Source organism: Seriola aureovittata, chromosome 12 (genome assembly GCF_021018895.1).
Source record: "Seriola aureovittata isolate HTS-2021-v1 ecotype China chromosome 12, ASM2101889v1, whole genome shotgun sequence".
Lineage (NCBI taxonomy): Eukaryota > Metazoa > Chordata > Actinopteri > Carangiformes > Carangidae > Seriola > Seriola aureovittata.
This window is the reverse complement of record NC_079375.1, coordinates 14,262,682-14,278,932: the sequence shown is the minus strand read 5'-3', so window position 1 is coordinate 14,278,932 and position 16,251 is coordinate 14,262,682. Positions and strand designations below refer to the sequence as shown.

Here is a 16,251-nt window from a genome sequence, read left to right as displayed (position 1 = left end):
TAAATTTCTGTACGCTTGTTGTTTTATAGCGACAACGAATTAGAGAACTAATCCTAAAGCAGCAGCAACAAAGGAGTGCGATTCGACAGGAGAGGGGCCCTCAAGAGCCTGCTGGTAACATAGCCCCAGGAACACCACGACCCTGGCCCCAGGAGGGCCCTGGGCAACAGGGGGAAATGTTCAACCGACCTCCCCCACCTTATCCTGGACAAGGACCCATGAGAGGGCCAATGAGGTTTCCTGGACCTTTTCCAGGGGATCAGCGTGTCTCTTTTCCTAATGAGGGACAAATCCACCGGGGCCCACATCCTGGAGATCCTAATTTGAGACATCAGGGACCAAGGTTGGTGATACAGTGTTATTGTTTTTATTTCACTTTGAGCTTTGAATATGTTGTAATTGATAGCTCATCGCTGCACAAATCTAGCAATGCCCCTCCTCTTTTTTAATATATTCTTTTTTATCCTATTTTAGGTTTGCATTTCCACCTGGCGTTCTAGGCCCACATGGGCCCCAAGAGTTCTTTCCCCGGGGGCAACACCCGATGCAGGATATACCTCCTCAAATGAGGCGCTCCATGTCTGCAGAAATGGCAAAGAATATGGGAGGCAACCCTATGGGGCTGCCCCAACACTTCCCACCACGTGGAATGCCAGTGCAACAGCACAACATAATGGGCCAGCCTTTCATTGAGCTGCGGCACAGAGCAGCAGAAAACAGGCCACGTATGCCATTTCCACCAGGTGCCATGCAAGGAAGCAACATAGATCCCAACTTGCAGGTTCAAAGACCAGCAGGCTTTCCAGGAGCACCCGATTCCAGGTTCCCCTTAAATCAGGGGCCTAGGATGATGGACCCTATGGCAAGCCAGACTGGCCATGTACAGCTATCTGCCAGCATGGACAATCTTCATCAGCAAGCCCAAATGTCAGGAAACAACACACTCAAACAGTCTCCTTTGATGAGATCCATGAGTCAGCCTGCTTCAAATGAGAGCCAGAACATGGCAGCATCAATGATCCTGACTGCACCCCCTGCTGGGCAGACCGAAACTGTCTCAGTGGCCAGCACTGAAGCTGTGGAGGAGAAACTAGATGCAGAAGAATCCGCAGTCAAAGATCTGGAGGATGTGGAGGTGAAAGACCTGGTGGATGCTGACCTGGAAAACCTAAATTTGGATCCTGAAGATGGTAAAGACCTAGACCTGGAGACAAATGACCTACACCTTGATGACTTCCTAACATCTGGGAAATTTGATATCATTGCTTATACCGACCCTGACCTAGATGACATCAAGAAAGACATGTTTAATGAGGAATTGGATCTCAGTGATCCCATGGATGATAACACTGACACCACAGACATCAACAAAAACTCAAGTACTGAAAGTGAGGCTTCGTCCAGTTCAGCATCTGCACTGGCGAAGTCGGAGGCCTCAGGTGAGCAGTCTTCAGCTGAGGTCAAGATGGAAGCCCCTGGGAATCAGGACTCTGCTTCTTTAGCACCTGGGAAAGAAATTAAAACAGAGGTCAAAGACTGTCAGAAACCTCCTGAGGTGATAGACCAGCAAGCTGCTGGAAACACCTTAACCTCAAACCAGCAGGGAGTTCTCTCTGACTCCACCCCAGTCCTTTCTAGTTTACTCATTAAGCAGCAGCCTGAGGAGCAGTCATTAAATCCAATCGTTGAATCTGTCACTCAAGGAGGTAACCTCATGCCCCAGCAGAACCAAGTCACTGACACTCAGCATACCTCCGGACTTACAATGAGTCAAACAATATCTGACGCCACCACTGCAGGAGAAGCCTCTCTGACTGGCTTTGGAGCCGACCACCAGGTGGGGCTAACCCCTGGAGTGGACCAGAGCGGTCTGACTCAGGCCCAGCAGACAGCATTGAACCAGGCGATGGGTCAGCACAACCAACATCGTCCTCTTCTGCTTGAGGAGCAGCCACTCCTATTGCAGGACCTCCTAGACCAGGAGAGGCAGGAGCAACAGCAGCAGAGGCAGATGCAAGCCATGATACGACAACGTTCCAGCGACTCCTTTTTCCCCAACATTGGTAAATTATTTAAACCAGAACTTCTAGATGTCAGTATAAGTTAATGTTTGGGATTATCGCTCTTTTTTGCAAAGTGATTATTTCTGACGGTGCGTTGTTTGTTATTTACAGATTTTGATGCCATCACTGACCCCATCATGAAAGCCAAAATGGTTGCCCTGAAAGGCATCAACAAGGTTATGGTTCAGAACAACATGGGAATGGCCCCGATGGTCATGAACAGGTAAAAAGTTCACTTTGGTTCCATATGAATTTGATGAAAAGAAAATGCATTACTCTTAGTGGGAGTAAAGGGTTTTAATGACAATACCAGCATAATAACCACATGGATATTGTGCAACTATTTGAAGAATTGAATTGAGTGTCTACTGTAATTGTTTGAATCATGAAATGATGCATGGCTGTGGTTTTGCTGTATTACAGATTTCCTCCTGGTCCTGTACCACCTTGTCCTGAAAGTACACCGCTTCCTCCACAAGTTCTTGGACAGGTAATGAAACTATTATTTTTTTAGATAGGGTTATAATGCTATATAACGTAAAATATCAAATATATAACAACATACTTGTCAACCTTGCTTTCAGGATGGTAAATTGACACAAGTAACAAGACTGAATCCCCCAAACTTTGGACCAGGATTTGTCAGTAAGTTCTGGAAAAATTTATATGCATTTTCAACTTTTTGGTTTGAAGGTTTGTCAGGAGTAGAAAAGTTAAGATGTTTGTTTTTTATGCTCTCAAGATTGTTAACAAAAGAGCCTTTTTCTTCTTTCAGACAATGCTCAGAGGGCTCAGTACGAGGAATGGCTCCAGGAGACTCAGCAACTACTTCAAATGCAGCAGAAGTTTCTGGAAGAGAAGATCGGAGCTCACAGGAAGTCTAAGAAAGCCCTGTCTGCCAAGCAGAGAACAGCTAAGAAGGCAGGGAGAGAGTTCCCTGAGGAGGACGCTGAGCAGCTCAAACATGTCACAGAGCAGCAGGGAGTGGTGCAGAAACAACTGGAGCAGGTAAATGCTGGGCCTGTCAAGCTTCACTGCTGAATTCTGTCTCAGCCCTACTTCACACAATGACCGTCCTAAGCATTGTCCTTTTTTAACTGTTTCTATGAGCAGAGTTTAAAGTAGACATAAATAACAAACTGTGGGTCAAATACAGCCCTCCTCCAGAATTATTTTCCCTTATATGGCAGCAAACAGCAGGCAAAATGGAACCTATGGTTATGGGCAGTGTGTTATGCTAAAATAAGGTGTATCAGGAAAAACATGAAAACAAAACACCTTATTTTTAATTAAACTAATTGTTTTCTGTTATTATACAATTTAATCGGTATTATTAAAAGTTTTTCATCTCAGTCACATGAGATAATATGATTTTCTCACAGCAAGTTGCATAGCAACAACACTCACATTAGTGCAAGGTTAATTGAGAATAGTATAACTTCCTATGCATACCCTATAGGTACATTATATATTTTACCAATCAGACTAATTAATTACTTTTTTCAGTTCGCCATAAAGGTAAGATACAGTCAAAGACAACACCTCTTCTCCAGATAAAAATAAATTAAATGTGTACCAAAGAACTGAAGACATCCAGCTGTTTTCTACCCAGGCAGACTTGAAAAGTGATATAATAATACATATAAACAAATAGAAGAATTCCACGTACACAATCTGCATTGCGCCTCTCAACCTGCTTTGACTCCCTAAGAGTAGTGCTGAAAAAAAAAAAGAATTTTGGCTGATTGTTCTTCCCAACTCTGGCTCTAAAGTTATTTTTTTCCGAGCTGCAATTTGAAAGCAAAATCATTCACTTCCTCCCATGGGTAAACCTGTCCTCATAAGTTTGTCTTGTAAATGTGATAAAATAGCTTGCAAGCAATACATAATTTCATTGTAAATTTCATAGAGATCCTCAATCATATTTTTCTTGTGAATTTTGTTTTGTTATAGATCCGCAAGCAGCAGAAGGAGCATGCTGAACTTATAGAGGAGTACAGAGTGAAACACCAGCAAAACAATATGACACCCATAATGCCCGGGATACACCCTATGCCAGGCCCTGCTGGCATGGTCCCCAGTGGACCACCAATGGTTCAGCCTCCTATGAACCCGATGATGCAGATGCCACTTCATCCTGGCCAGACAAATGCTCCGCCACGTATGCCCAACCCACCACCTGGCTGGCATCCGGGTGCTCCCATGCCCATGGGTGGACCAGGAATGCCACCAATAATGCCCCCCCAGGTACCTGTGGGAAATCCAGGCCAGCCCCATCAAATGCCAATGGGTAATATACCTCAGCACTCACAAATGCCTGTGGAGCCCCAAGCACCACCAGCTCCACCAGGTGGTGTAAAACCCATGCAGGCAGGTGGTGTGAAGTTTGATGACAACAATCCATTCAGTGAAGGATTCCAGGAGAGGGAGAGGAGAGAGAGGCTTAGGGAGCAGCAGGAGAGACAGCGGGTACAGCTCATGCAGGAGGTTGAACGACAGAGAGCCCTGAAACACCGTATGGAAATGGAGCAGCAAGGGATGATGGGGCCAGAAGGGAACATGGCGCCCCTCGCTCAGATGCCATTTTTTAATGCAGAGCTGCCACAAGACTTCATGCAGCCTCAGAGGCCCCCTCTACAGCAACAGCCTCTTGGTCCAGTGTTTCCCCAGCAACAGGGCATGCCGCCTGGAATGGGCTCACCACCTGGAACATTTATGCAAGGTGAAAGGAGATCTTTGATGGGTAATGGGATGATGCCCCCAGATATGGGGCCTGGTTTAGGGCCTGATAATCTTGCCCTACAAGCACCTAACTTCCCCCAGGGTCAGCCAAGGCCTCGTCAGTTCAGTGGTCCAGGAATGATGCTTCAGATGCCAGGTGAGGGTCCACCATTTGACTCAGCTACACCTCTGCCATCTAACTTTCCAGGCTCCGGTCAGTCTCTTATCCAACTTTACTCCAACATCATCCCAGATGAGAAAGGGAAAAAGAAGAGGAGCCGCAAAAAGAAGAAAGATGATGACGCAGATTCAGTCAAGACACCTTCAACTCCACACTCTGACCTAACAGCCCCTCTCACACCATGCGTCTCAGACACATCCTCAACTCCAACCAGAAACACCCATCTCTTCGGAGACCAGGATTTGTCAAGGTCCCCGTTACTGGGATCTTCAACCCCCAGTCATTCAGAGCTGGAAAGGCAGCTTTCTGGAGGACAGTCTGGACAACCTGGTATGTCATCAGACACAGCAAGGACACAGGCTCAGGAGCATGACAGGATCCTCAACAACATAAAGCTGGAGCAGACCGATGCCAGTGAGTGTCATGGGCCAAGAGAAGGCCCCATCGGCTCAGAAATGAGCTCTGTGAAGGAGGAGGGCAGTAAAGGGGGCACGTCTCCCTTCCCTGCAGGGCAAAGTCCAAACAAGGGTGAGGCTGGCAATGAACTACTGAAGCACCTTCTGAAGAACAAGTGTACACCTCCACCTGGATTGCCCCAGCAGAGGTCAGAGGAGAGCCTGCGCTCAGAGGAGGAGGAACCTGCAGATTGCAAAACCCTGCTGAGGCAAAGCTCCATGGACAGCAATGGGGTCAGTCTTTGTGTTAGTCATACAGTTATAGAGCGCTGAAGAGATGATCAACATAGTGAGTCATAGACTAGCTAAGTGATTCAGATGGGAGGCACATTATAGTTAAATTGGTATGAGTCATAGCTGTCAGTTTATGAATGAGTCATAGCTCCGTGTTTGAAATCAGCTAACTTGAAGCCACAATGCTTCTCAAGTAATTTGAAGTTTGTTCATGCCTTTTAATGCATAACACATTTTCCTCGTCTCCAGGCATATTCGGATGGCACCCCTGACTTCCCTGGACCTCTGCTTCCTGAACAGGAGAAGAAGAAAGGGAGGAACAAGAGAGCACCAAAAGGAGGAGAGAAACCTGCTTCTCGCTACAAGAAAAGGAAGAAGGAAGGAGATGAGAGGCAACTGATGCACTCTGGCCCTGACACTGTAATGGCCCAAATCAAACAGGTAAGATTGATTTTACCACCTTATCACCTGCTCCTCACACAATGCTTTATTCCAAATTTTACAGTGTTAATTACAGCCCGAATAGAGAATTGTTTCTAACAAGCACACAGGCAGTAATTTCACATATCACAAGCACATTACTGTAATTAGGTTGGATGACACTTGCACACCAAGGTATTAGGAACTGTTATTATTCAGGAGAGTGGAAGGGGATTCATGGTTATATTGCAAGTCCCTCATTGATTGAGGTTTATTTACTTAAACTTTATCAAATGTGCAGTATGATATCATCTCATCATCACATTTAATACAGTTTAGCAAACACTAAATGAGAATGTATTGTTAGTTTCTCAGAAGTATAAGATGGATTCTGCTCAAGGGGAAACTACAACTAAGACTGTTAACTCTTCTTTAACTACTGAAAAGTTAACTGTTTGATGCTGCAAACATTCACCTGACTGGTTCTGAAGTCTGAAAAGAAGTAGATAACTGGCTTGAGCATTAGCTTGTTTAGTTTCCTTTTCTTTACATTTTACAGGATCTAAAATAACTATGTAATGATGAAATAACGTTCATACAAAATCCACAACCACTGTTTATATTGATTAAAGAATTATCTTTTTGAAATGATAAAAGTTTTATTTGATCTTAAAAGAACAAACTGAAGCCACTTACAATACTGTAAAATGATTAAGAACCTGCTTAGTTTATTAAATAATAAACAAGTAATAATGATAATAACTTTATTTATATAGCACCATTCAAAACAAAGTTACAATGTGCTTTACAATAAAAACAGAAAAGCAAATAATAAAATCCAAACTAAAATATACAATAAAAACAACAGTCAATAAAAGGCCATGCAATAAAAGTGAGTCTTAAGAAGAGATTTAAAAGAAGATACAGAATTAGCCTGCCTAAGATCTGCAGTAAGCAGAGTGGGGTCATTTAAACATGGCAATGTTAACACATTCTGCAGATGAACAAAAAATATGCAACAAATTATTATTATTCTATCCAAGATTGTCCAGCCATGTTATGTCTTTTGTTTTTTATTATTTTCTATATATACATTCTCTGTGGTGTCATCTTGCTTAGTGTTTCCCTGCGGTGGTCTGTGCTAGAACATCCATTGCCCGTACAGACATGTTCTGATATTATTCCTATCCCTTCCCCCTTGTTGTTTTTCTCTCTCGACACAGCAGCTCTCCCTGCTGCCCCTCATGGAGCCCCTGATTGGGGTCAACTTTGCCCATTTCGCTCCCTATGGCAGCGGCCAGCTCAATGGAGAGAACCTCTTATCTGGTACTTTTGGCAGCGCCTCACTAGATGGAGTGTCTGACTATTACTCCCAGCTGGCCTACAAGGTGCCTACCCGCTTACCTTACTATGTTTAAACTGGGTAAACAGAGTGATGTGTGTGCAGCATGGTGTGCTGACATTGCATTGATCTTGATTCCCACAGCAGAGTAACCTGAGTAATCCACCAACACCGCCGGCATCTCTCCCTCCCACCCCACCACCTGTGAACCGACAGAAAATGATCAATGGATTTGCCACAACAGAAGAGCTGGCCAGCAAAGCTGCTGCCATGGGTAAGAATACATGACGGTGCACCTTAATGTCAAATTTCTGAAGAATCGTAAAGAACAAATTCCAACAAAAGCTTCAGTGACTGTGACATTTTTCCCACTATCTCACATTACACAACAGGTTCAGGAAAACAGAAAGCAGATATGATGTATTTCCATCATTACAGACAAGCATTGTGTGATTGTACATTTCATAATGACATTGTGCTCCTGTTTCATATAGTGTCCAAAGGCCTGGTCCCGAAGCCACTACATGTCCCATTTAGGACTGAGGAAGATCTGCTTGCCAGGGCCATCGCACAGGGACCCAAAACTGTGGACGTACCAGCCTCCCTCCCAACCCCTCCACACAACAACCAGGAGGAGCTCAGGTAACAGATGAGTAACTGTAATTCTTTCAATGAATTGCAGCACCAGTATCGTCTCATATAACCGTTTTGAGTAATCCTTTATGATGATTAATTTTGGCTGCAGATTGTGTTTGACAGAAGTGGTTAATGTTTTTTTGTTTCTCCTCACCAAATGTTAACAGTAACAGAGGACAGGAGCCGTGCAAAGACAGGGACACACCTGACAGTTTTGTTCCATCCTCATCTCCTGAGAGTGTGGTTGGCATGGAGATCAGTCGCTACCCAGACCTTTCTCTTGTGAAGGAAGAGCCACCATCCCCCTGCCTGTCTCCTGTCCTCCCCATGCTTCCTGCACCTGATGGGAAAGGTAAAGATACACAACTACACAATAATTAAAAACTAATCACAGTTAATTGTATGCGTTTGTGTATGCAGTTGAAACACAACTCTAGAATACCTTAACAGTGTGGCAAATTTTATGAATTTCCTCCTTTTTTTTATTCTCTAGGGTCAGAGATCAAACTGCAAGATATTAAGACTGAGCCATCTGCAATGTTCTTTGGGCCCCCCTTTGGACATGTGTCTAATGATTCCAAGCAAAGGCTGGTGTCTGTAGCTATCACACTGAGACCAGCTGCAGCTGAGGTAAAAATACTTATATTTACTTTCACAGGAATTCAGCATAGACTTAGTCCTACTTTTGTAGGAGCACCACAGAAATTGCCAAGGATATAAAGGTTTGTTTGCTTTTTGTTTTTTCCTCAGAACATCACAGGTGTAGTCGCAGCCATTTCAGACCTACTATGTGTGAAGATCCCCAGTAGCTATGAGGTCAGCAGCACCCCAGACAGGGGGCCCCTATCTATGCTCAGTGGTCCAAGGGTGGGCCCCCATGGCATGGAGCCTCGGCCTCCCATGCTCTTCCATGGACAAGGAGACAATGGGGGGCTTCACGGGCGGCCTGGACAGATGATAAGACCCATTGGAGCACATGGGATGATGCAACAGCAGCAGGCACATCATTTCCGCTTCCATCCCAACAGCCCAGGTGAAGGAATAAACCTAAATTAAACAAGAGCATCTCTGATTCCCCCAAACACTGCAACACAGCCTTTAATTGAAATGTCATGTCTGATTTAAGCCTGACATAATGACTTCCTGTGAAAAAGCACAAAGCAGCAACACAATCTTGATATGTAATTGTTTCCCTTTAAACATCTACATGAGTGATTATCTTTCTTAACAGTATTTACAGACGCCTGTTTTGTTTTGCATATCATTATGGGGCTGAGGCCAGCGTATTAATTTAAGTGATTCTCTCAGCTAATGAAATAGAGTAAACAATTTTCATTCAGAAGACTGTACCATACACACTCCTGCTTATTGCTGTCAGAACTGTAGTAACAGGCCTAATGAGTGCTGTCAGCACAGAACCATGTAAATAAGAAATTGACAGCTCACCAAGAGACAGGGGCAGGTGCCTCAATTGTGTAGTTTAATTTCCTTTACTGCTGAAATAGGGTGTTTTACTTACCAAGCTTATATTTATTTGTTTACTTAAAGTCGAGTATCATACATCTGCAGGGTTATAATCACAGAATGTATTATGTATTTTGAAATGGATATCAATTTTAAAATCATGTTCTCTTTTGCATCAGGTGCAGCTGTAGCTCGAGGACCTGACCACAAGACCCCTGCCAGCCCTGGATGTAAACCACAGTGGTGCTGCCACTGTAAGGTGGTGGTTCTGGGAAATGGAGTACAGAAATCTATCAAAGATCTCCCTGCTCACATGAAGGCAATGAATCAAATGATAAGGACTGTTCAGCACAGCAGCGAGGTATATTAAGTCAGACCACCCTTTAACTGGAGCACTTTTGATGCTAAAAGTGTGATTTTTGAGACCATAGCAGTTAATAGAGAATCGACATTATCATTATACCATGACTTAAAAGCGCTACAACCAAAGGGTCTAATAAAGTACAGGATGCTTTAAATATATATGGGACTAGATGTGCCCACATTCAGCCTGAAGGGCTGCACACATATATTCATACACACACAGTACCACAGTAATGCTCTGGTTATCCTTGATTATGTAAATCCAGCCTGCTGGAGTTAAATCCATTTCGGATCAATTAGTGGGTTAAATAGCATACCCCATGACGTCAGTCTTGAGAGTATTTTGGTTATTTAAATATTGTATGTTTTTGATGTTTATTTCATAACTTCTTTCAACGTCAGTGGAGCTTACGCAGTTCACATTGGTCAGGCTTTGATTTAACATCTCATTCCTTATTCATCCTGTTAAAACTTGGACTAATTTCTCTCACCAGGATTCTGAAGGCCGTTTGAAATCTGAAGATGACCTGGTCTTCTGCAGTCACAGCTGCTTTCTTCTCTACTGTTCCTCATCACCACTGCAGTCTAGATCAACCACTGAAACTAAGGTTTGTACCAGTGTAACACATGCACAAACACCACAGTGAATGTGAATAACTTGCAATTATTATGTCTCTTTTGTGTTTTGCTGTTTGTCATTGTTCTTTTCCCATATTTTCAGGAATCAGTGTCCCTCCTCCCAGCCTCAGAGCAAACCGAGAGCCTTTCTAAAGCTCAGCACCAGTACAGTAACAACATGTCATCGCTGGATGTTCATTGCCTGGCCCAGCTTCAGCCCAAGCAGTCTCCACCCTCTACCCCACCTATCCCCTTCCCCATGGCAGGAGAGACACCAAAGATGGAAACAAAATCTGATGCCATCAAAGTGACAGTGAAGCTGAAGGCCCGGCCAAGGTCCCATGAAGGGTGGCATCAGGGAAAAAGACAGAAAGGACTCCGCTGGAGGAAGTGGACTGTTCAGGTAGTGGTGCCAAGAGGGAACTCCCAACTCCCAGATGAGGATAAGATCGACGAGCTCCTCAAGAAACTAGGGGCTTCCCTGCGCCCTCCTCCCTCACTCCGGGACCAGAGGCGTTGCTGTTTCTGCCATCAGTTCGGAGATGGGATCACTGATGGCCCTGCTAGGTTGCTTAATCTCGATCTTGATGTATGGGTTCACCTAAACTGCGCTCTGTGGTCGACTGAGGTGTATGAGACCCAGGCTGGCGCCCTCATCAACGTGGAGCTTGCACTGCGTCGCGGTCAGACAGTACGTTGTGCCTACTGCCAGCAGACTGGAGCCACTAGCGGCTGCCACCGCCTACGCTGCACCAATGTCTACCACTTCACCTGTGCTCTGCAAGCTCAGTGCACCTTCTTCAAGGACAAGACCATGCTATGTCATGCCCACAGGCCCCGGGGTACAGCAGGACAAGCACTGGAGCATGAGCTGCGTTGCTTCGCTGTCTTCCGACGTGTCTACGTCCAAAGAGATGAAATGCGTCAGATTGCAACTGCAGTACAGCAGCCTGAGTTAGGCTACACCTTTCGAGTCGGCAGCCTGGTGTTGCATGCGATGGGCCAACTAACCCCTCTTCAAATGACAGCTTTCCATTCCCCAACAGCCATCTTTCCAGTTGGCTATGAGGCTTGCCGGATTTACTGGAGCATGCGCCATGGCAACCGCCGTTGCCGCTACGTTTGTTCTGTTGAAGACAAAGAGGGACAGCCAGAGTTTACCATCAGAGTCATCGAACAGGGCTACCAAGACCTGCTCCTGACTGACAACTCAGCTAAAGGTTTGTAACAACTTATTCCTTACAGAGATATGCTTGTTTTGTGTTCCAGCCTTTTACAGAGTATAGTTTTTAACCATCACGTGTGCTTGTCTCACTTTAAACAGGAGTGTGGGATAAGGTTCTGGGTCCTGTTGCTGAGAAAAGAACTGACTCAGGCACTCTAAAGCTGTTCCCTGTTTACCTGAAAGGAGAGGACCTGTTTGGGCTCACAGTCCCTGCAGTCACCAAAATCACTGAATCGGTTTGTTTGATTTTTTTTTTTTTTTTTTAATCACAGTAAAGAATATGACATTTAAACACAAACAGATCATATTCTGTAGACACTGAAGCATGTAACTCATCTTTACTCATTTATTTCAGCTCCCTGGAGTGGAGGCTTGTGACAGGTACTCGTTTCGTTATGGACGCAATCCTCTTGTGGAGTTGCCTCTCATGTTCAATCCAGCTGGCAGTGCCCGCTCCCAACCAAGGACAAACTCCCCCTATACTTCACTGGTGATAAGGTACCTTTGGGGGAAGTTGACATTAGTTTGTGGTTGTAGGCTGTCTCACATCATTTGTCTAATTCACAATTTTCCAAAAATATTATTGAATTATTGTTTTTCTACATTGTTTTCATGACTTTCCCCCTTTCAAAATAAAGGCCACAACCACAGGCTGTATCCAGCAGCAATGCCAGGTCGAACCAGAATGTGGCCCAAGGAGAAGGTGGCGCTCCCCATAGCAAGCCTCCGGTAGTGCACCCCAGGTCCTCTCAGTACCGCTGGATGAAGAGTGAGTGGAGAGCCAATGTCTATCTTGCCCGCTCCCACATCCAGGTGAGTCTAAAAATGAATATTCAGTTTAATTTTTTTTCTGATGGAATGAGACTAATACTCCTGGATTCCCATGGACAAAATGGATAGCTTCATATATAACGTATTCACAGGGCTTGGGGCTGTTTGCTGCTAGAGACATTGAAAAACAAACTATGGTGATCGAGTACAATGGAACCATCCTACGAAATGAGGTTGCCAACAGCAAGGAGAAGATCTATAGATCTCAGGTACACATTTGTGTTAAATACTTTCTGAGCTGAAATTCCTTTTAGTCTAAAGTTACTTTTACCAGCAAATAAATTCTCTCTTCCTTACAGAACCGAGCAGTGTTCATGTTCCGCATCGACAGCGAACATGTTGTTGATGCCACTCGAACTGGAGGGCTTGCAAGGTACAGTAAGATTTCATGTGCATTTTTTGTTGTTTTTGTTTTTTTGTATTGTGGTTTGTATGCTCACCCAGTTTCTGTTACCTCACTTTTTCCCTGGGTGTGAAGCGCACATTGTTTGCCACTGTGGACCTCCTTGATTAGTGTCTTAAATAAATCTAACCTTAAACTAATTAACCAATAAACTAATTCATTAATCTTGGTGGATTTTAGAAATGATATATACTGGACCTAATAGTTCAAATTGTGATATTACTTTTATAATGGCTGTGTGCAGGATTAAGTCTTGCATGGTCCTGCAGCTCCAACTGTGGCTGTGGCACAATGGTGTGCTTACACAGTAAAAGAAATGGATCGCATGTTCAAAGATGGCACCCCATTCATTCTATTATGCCAGTATTGCCTCACAGTCCAGCGCTGTTCCTGGAGGCTCAAATTGAAAGCGTTTTGCAAGTCACTTTAAAACCTTGGCCTATGCCATACTTGAATTTCTATAAAGGCGACAGTGAATTTGAAGCTGTTTTTATTGGAATTTAAAGATGCAGTATAGAAAGACTACTGGAAGTAGAAGAAATATAATGATATACATTTTTTGGAATTGAGGTCTATTAAAACACTTTTGTAAGTTCAGAATATAACTTTTTTCGCTATTTGCAATAATTTTAATTGTAAAAAATAAATCTCTTTTCATTTTTCTTATACAGATATATCAACCACTCTTGTGCCCCGAACTGTGTTGCTGAGGTGGTGACATTTGAAAGGGGTTACAAAATCATCATCAGCTGCATTCGCAGAATTGAAAAAGGAGAGGAGGTGAGTGTCCTTTTCTTTAATTTGACTGTGTTGGTTTGAAATGTGCAAATGTGATGCAGAGAACTGACGTTTCTGTCCGTGTTCTCCAGCTGTGTTTCGACTACCAGTTTGACACCGTGGAGGGTCAGCACAAGATCGCCTGCCACTGCGGAGCTCCTGAATGCAGGAAGTGGATTAACTAAGGAAAAACAACAAACCTAAATGCATTCCTTGCTATAGTGTGTGGATACTGTGATCTCTGCAGGCTTCACACTAAAGTGATTTCATGAATGAGCAGAAGGCCTGAACCCTTGGAGGAGATGAATGAATTTACGCATTGGTTCATTAAGATCTTGGGAAAATCATGGGTGGAGGAAGGGAAAATGTAACACAGTAGCAGGATGTGACTTGTGCCATATGTGAGGGGCTCTGTTGTATGAGATGCCCCTGTCTGTCTGTATGTATCTGTGTGTTTGTTTGGTGTACATGGGGTGAGGAATCCACCAGCGAATGAGAAAGCACTGTGCAGGGTGCGGCCTTATTGCTTACTAAGGGCAGGCCCTTTTGTTTCATACTGTTAATGTATACCGTATGACTAAATGTAGACATCACTGAATGAGGAATGTACAGCAATGAATACTGCGAAGGGAATATTAACTTGCACTAAAAAAAAAGAAAATAAACAAAAAAAAAGAAAACACACACACACACACACACACACACACACACACAAACTTTTAAAATACTTGATTCCATGAGTCAGTTTTATCATAGGTCTCTGTCATGTGATTTGTGTGGAATTCGAGAGGTTTTGTATTTATTAGAGTGAATGAATTTTATTCTCAAAATGATGAGACTGAGTTGAAGAAGGCTAGATTGCTATTGTTTTTGAAGATTGAAGAAGACATGCTGTTACTTTTGTATAAATGTACATAAAGAAAACTATAGGAATAACCGACCAAATACTACCTTAACCTTCTTGATGTTTGGGTGTTTTTGAATTGTTTCTGTTCTGTTTGTCATTGAAATTTATTTAAGATGGACGTTATTTCAGTTTGAGAGTATATATTATGATTATTCTGTACAGAATTTGTAATATAACCACAATAATTCACAAAGTATTTTTGTTGTATTAAAAGTAAGGTATTGTAGCGTATTGTTTTGTGACTTACACATACTTTGACCACTCAAAAAAGAAATATTTTTGTTGACTAACGTAACGAGTTATCAGTTACAGAAACAAAGAAAAAAAAAAAAGACTCTTCAAATAGTAAGAGATCGTTGTGATCTGTTTGCTGTTAATCAGGTTTCATTTTAAAGAACTGTGAATTAGGTTTTGAAACCCAAAAAACAACTTTTTAACTTTTTAACACAAATAGGAACACCAACATGTATTTATCTGTTTCTGTTTTTACTTTACTTTTAAAACAAGGTGCAAACGTCTAATGATGATGTGAATTAGACGAACCAGTATGTGACAGAAAGAATGGGGGACTCTTATTTGGAACCATAGGGTGTTGTACCTTTTTGGACAGAAATGGCATTCTCCTTAATCAGAAATGTTTCTTATACTGACACTTCACAAGTCACATGCTTAGAAACGGAAGAGTTTTTGCGTGCACAATTTCAAGTTGACTGTAAAATTTTGGAGACAGTCTTAGAACTTGTAATGTATATGGCATGTATTTTTTTAACTTTCCGAAGACTCAATTGTATATATTTTCTCAATGAATGGTTGTAACAAAATTGTTTCTTGATATTTTTCTTCTCTTGTATGATATTACATCATCCTGCCAGTGTGTTTGTGCTACATTTTCTTGGTCGTGTAAAGTAGTCAGATTTTTTTCTTTCTTTCTTTTTTTTTTTTTTTTGAAAATGCCTTTTGAAGTGTACAGAGTATGGAGTTTGTGGAATTGAATTTAGAAACATTTACAAAAATAAACTATTTTACATGTTAGCATGTTGTGTATAAAGTTTTTTTTCAAATATTGAGTGTTTGCGTATATTATAGCCATTTCTGACTTTATAGAAACAGCCAATCAATTTAATTACAGGACAAATGAAGGTATATATAACAGTTTTATTGCCTAGGAGTGCAAGCTTGTCTTCTGTAGGACTGACCCTATTACTTTCATTGATGGGTACAATTTAACTGATTTTAATCTGCCTGTTCTGTGTGCTGGGCCTCTGTCTTCAACAAACATCCCAAAATCAGTCCAGGGAGTCTCACTGCAGGTTTGACTGTGACTAAAATACTGTCTCTAGATACCTCTGATAATGCCAGAGTAACACATAACATTTATAACATATCTCATATGCACTTTTAACAAGGAGTAAAAATGATCTGACTTTCATTAATCTACTTAAGGCTATGCTTACATGTTGAGTATTGTGTTTAATTAATGTACCACTAACTTGACACAGTAAGTCGGGGGCTGGTCTTAGCGTAAGAGTACAGGTAAGTTTCTGAGGCTCTAGATAAACTACTCTATTTAATTGAGTTAAGCCCTGAGCAGTCTACGCTGTATTTGATGGG

General features: G+C 42.7%; 1 protein-coding gene across 7 annotated transcripts in view; it reads left to right on the top strand.

Annotated features, from left to right (window-relative positions):
• kmt2cb (lysine (K)-specific methyltransferase 2Cb) overlaps positions 1–15,672 on the top strand; it is a 63,854-nt gene extending 48,182 nt beyond the window's left edge. For 6 of the 7 annotated variants that reach the window (XM_056390387.1, XM_056390390.1, XM_056390392.1 and 3 more), the window contains 24 exons: positions 30–343; positions 475–2,063; positions 2,175–2,286; positions 2,487–2,553; positions 2,648–2,708; positions 2,839–3,071; positions 4,017–5,654; positions 5,904–6,095; positions 7,298–7,462; positions 7,561–7,690; positions 7,911–8,058; positions 8,220–8,404; positions 8,546–8,682; positions 8,803–9,085; positions 9,696–9,877; positions 10,374–10,487; positions 10,601–11,717; positions 11,822–11,958; positions 12,078–12,220; positions 12,361–12,535; positions 12,646–12,762; positions 12,853–12,926; positions 13,628–13,736; positions 13,826–15,672. In XM_056390387.1, coding sequence (XP_056246362.1) covers positions 30–343; positions 475–2,063; positions 2,175–2,286; positions 2,487–2,553; positions 2,648–2,708; positions 2,839–3,071; positions 4,017–5,654; positions 5,904–6,095; positions 7,298–7,462; positions 7,561–7,690; positions 7,911–8,058; positions 8,220–8,404; positions 8,546–8,682; positions 8,803–9,085; positions 9,696–9,877; positions 10,374–10,487; positions 10,601–11,717; positions 11,822–11,958; positions 12,078–12,220; positions 12,361–12,535; positions 12,646–12,762; positions 12,853–12,926; positions 13,628–13,736; positions 13,826–13,918 — 7,515 coding nt within the window. In that variant the 3' untranslated portion in view covers positions 13,919–15,672. The remainder of the gene's footprint in view (positions 1–29; positions 344–474; positions 2,064–2,174; positions 2,287–2,486; positions 2,554–2,647; positions 2,709–2,838; positions 3,072–4,016; positions 5,655–5,903; positions 6,096–7,297; positions 7,463–7,560; positions 7,691–7,910; positions 8,059–8,219; positions 8,405–8,545; positions 8,683–8,802; positions 9,086–9,695; positions 9,878–10,373; positions 10,488–10,600; positions 11,718–11,821; positions 11,959–12,077; positions 12,221–12,360; positions 12,536–12,645; positions 12,763–12,852; positions 12,927–13,627; positions 13,737–13,825) is intronic. The other variant, XM_056390386.1, reaches the window with a different exon arrangement.
• The last annotated feature ends 579 nt before the right edge of the window (positions 15,673–16,251 follow it).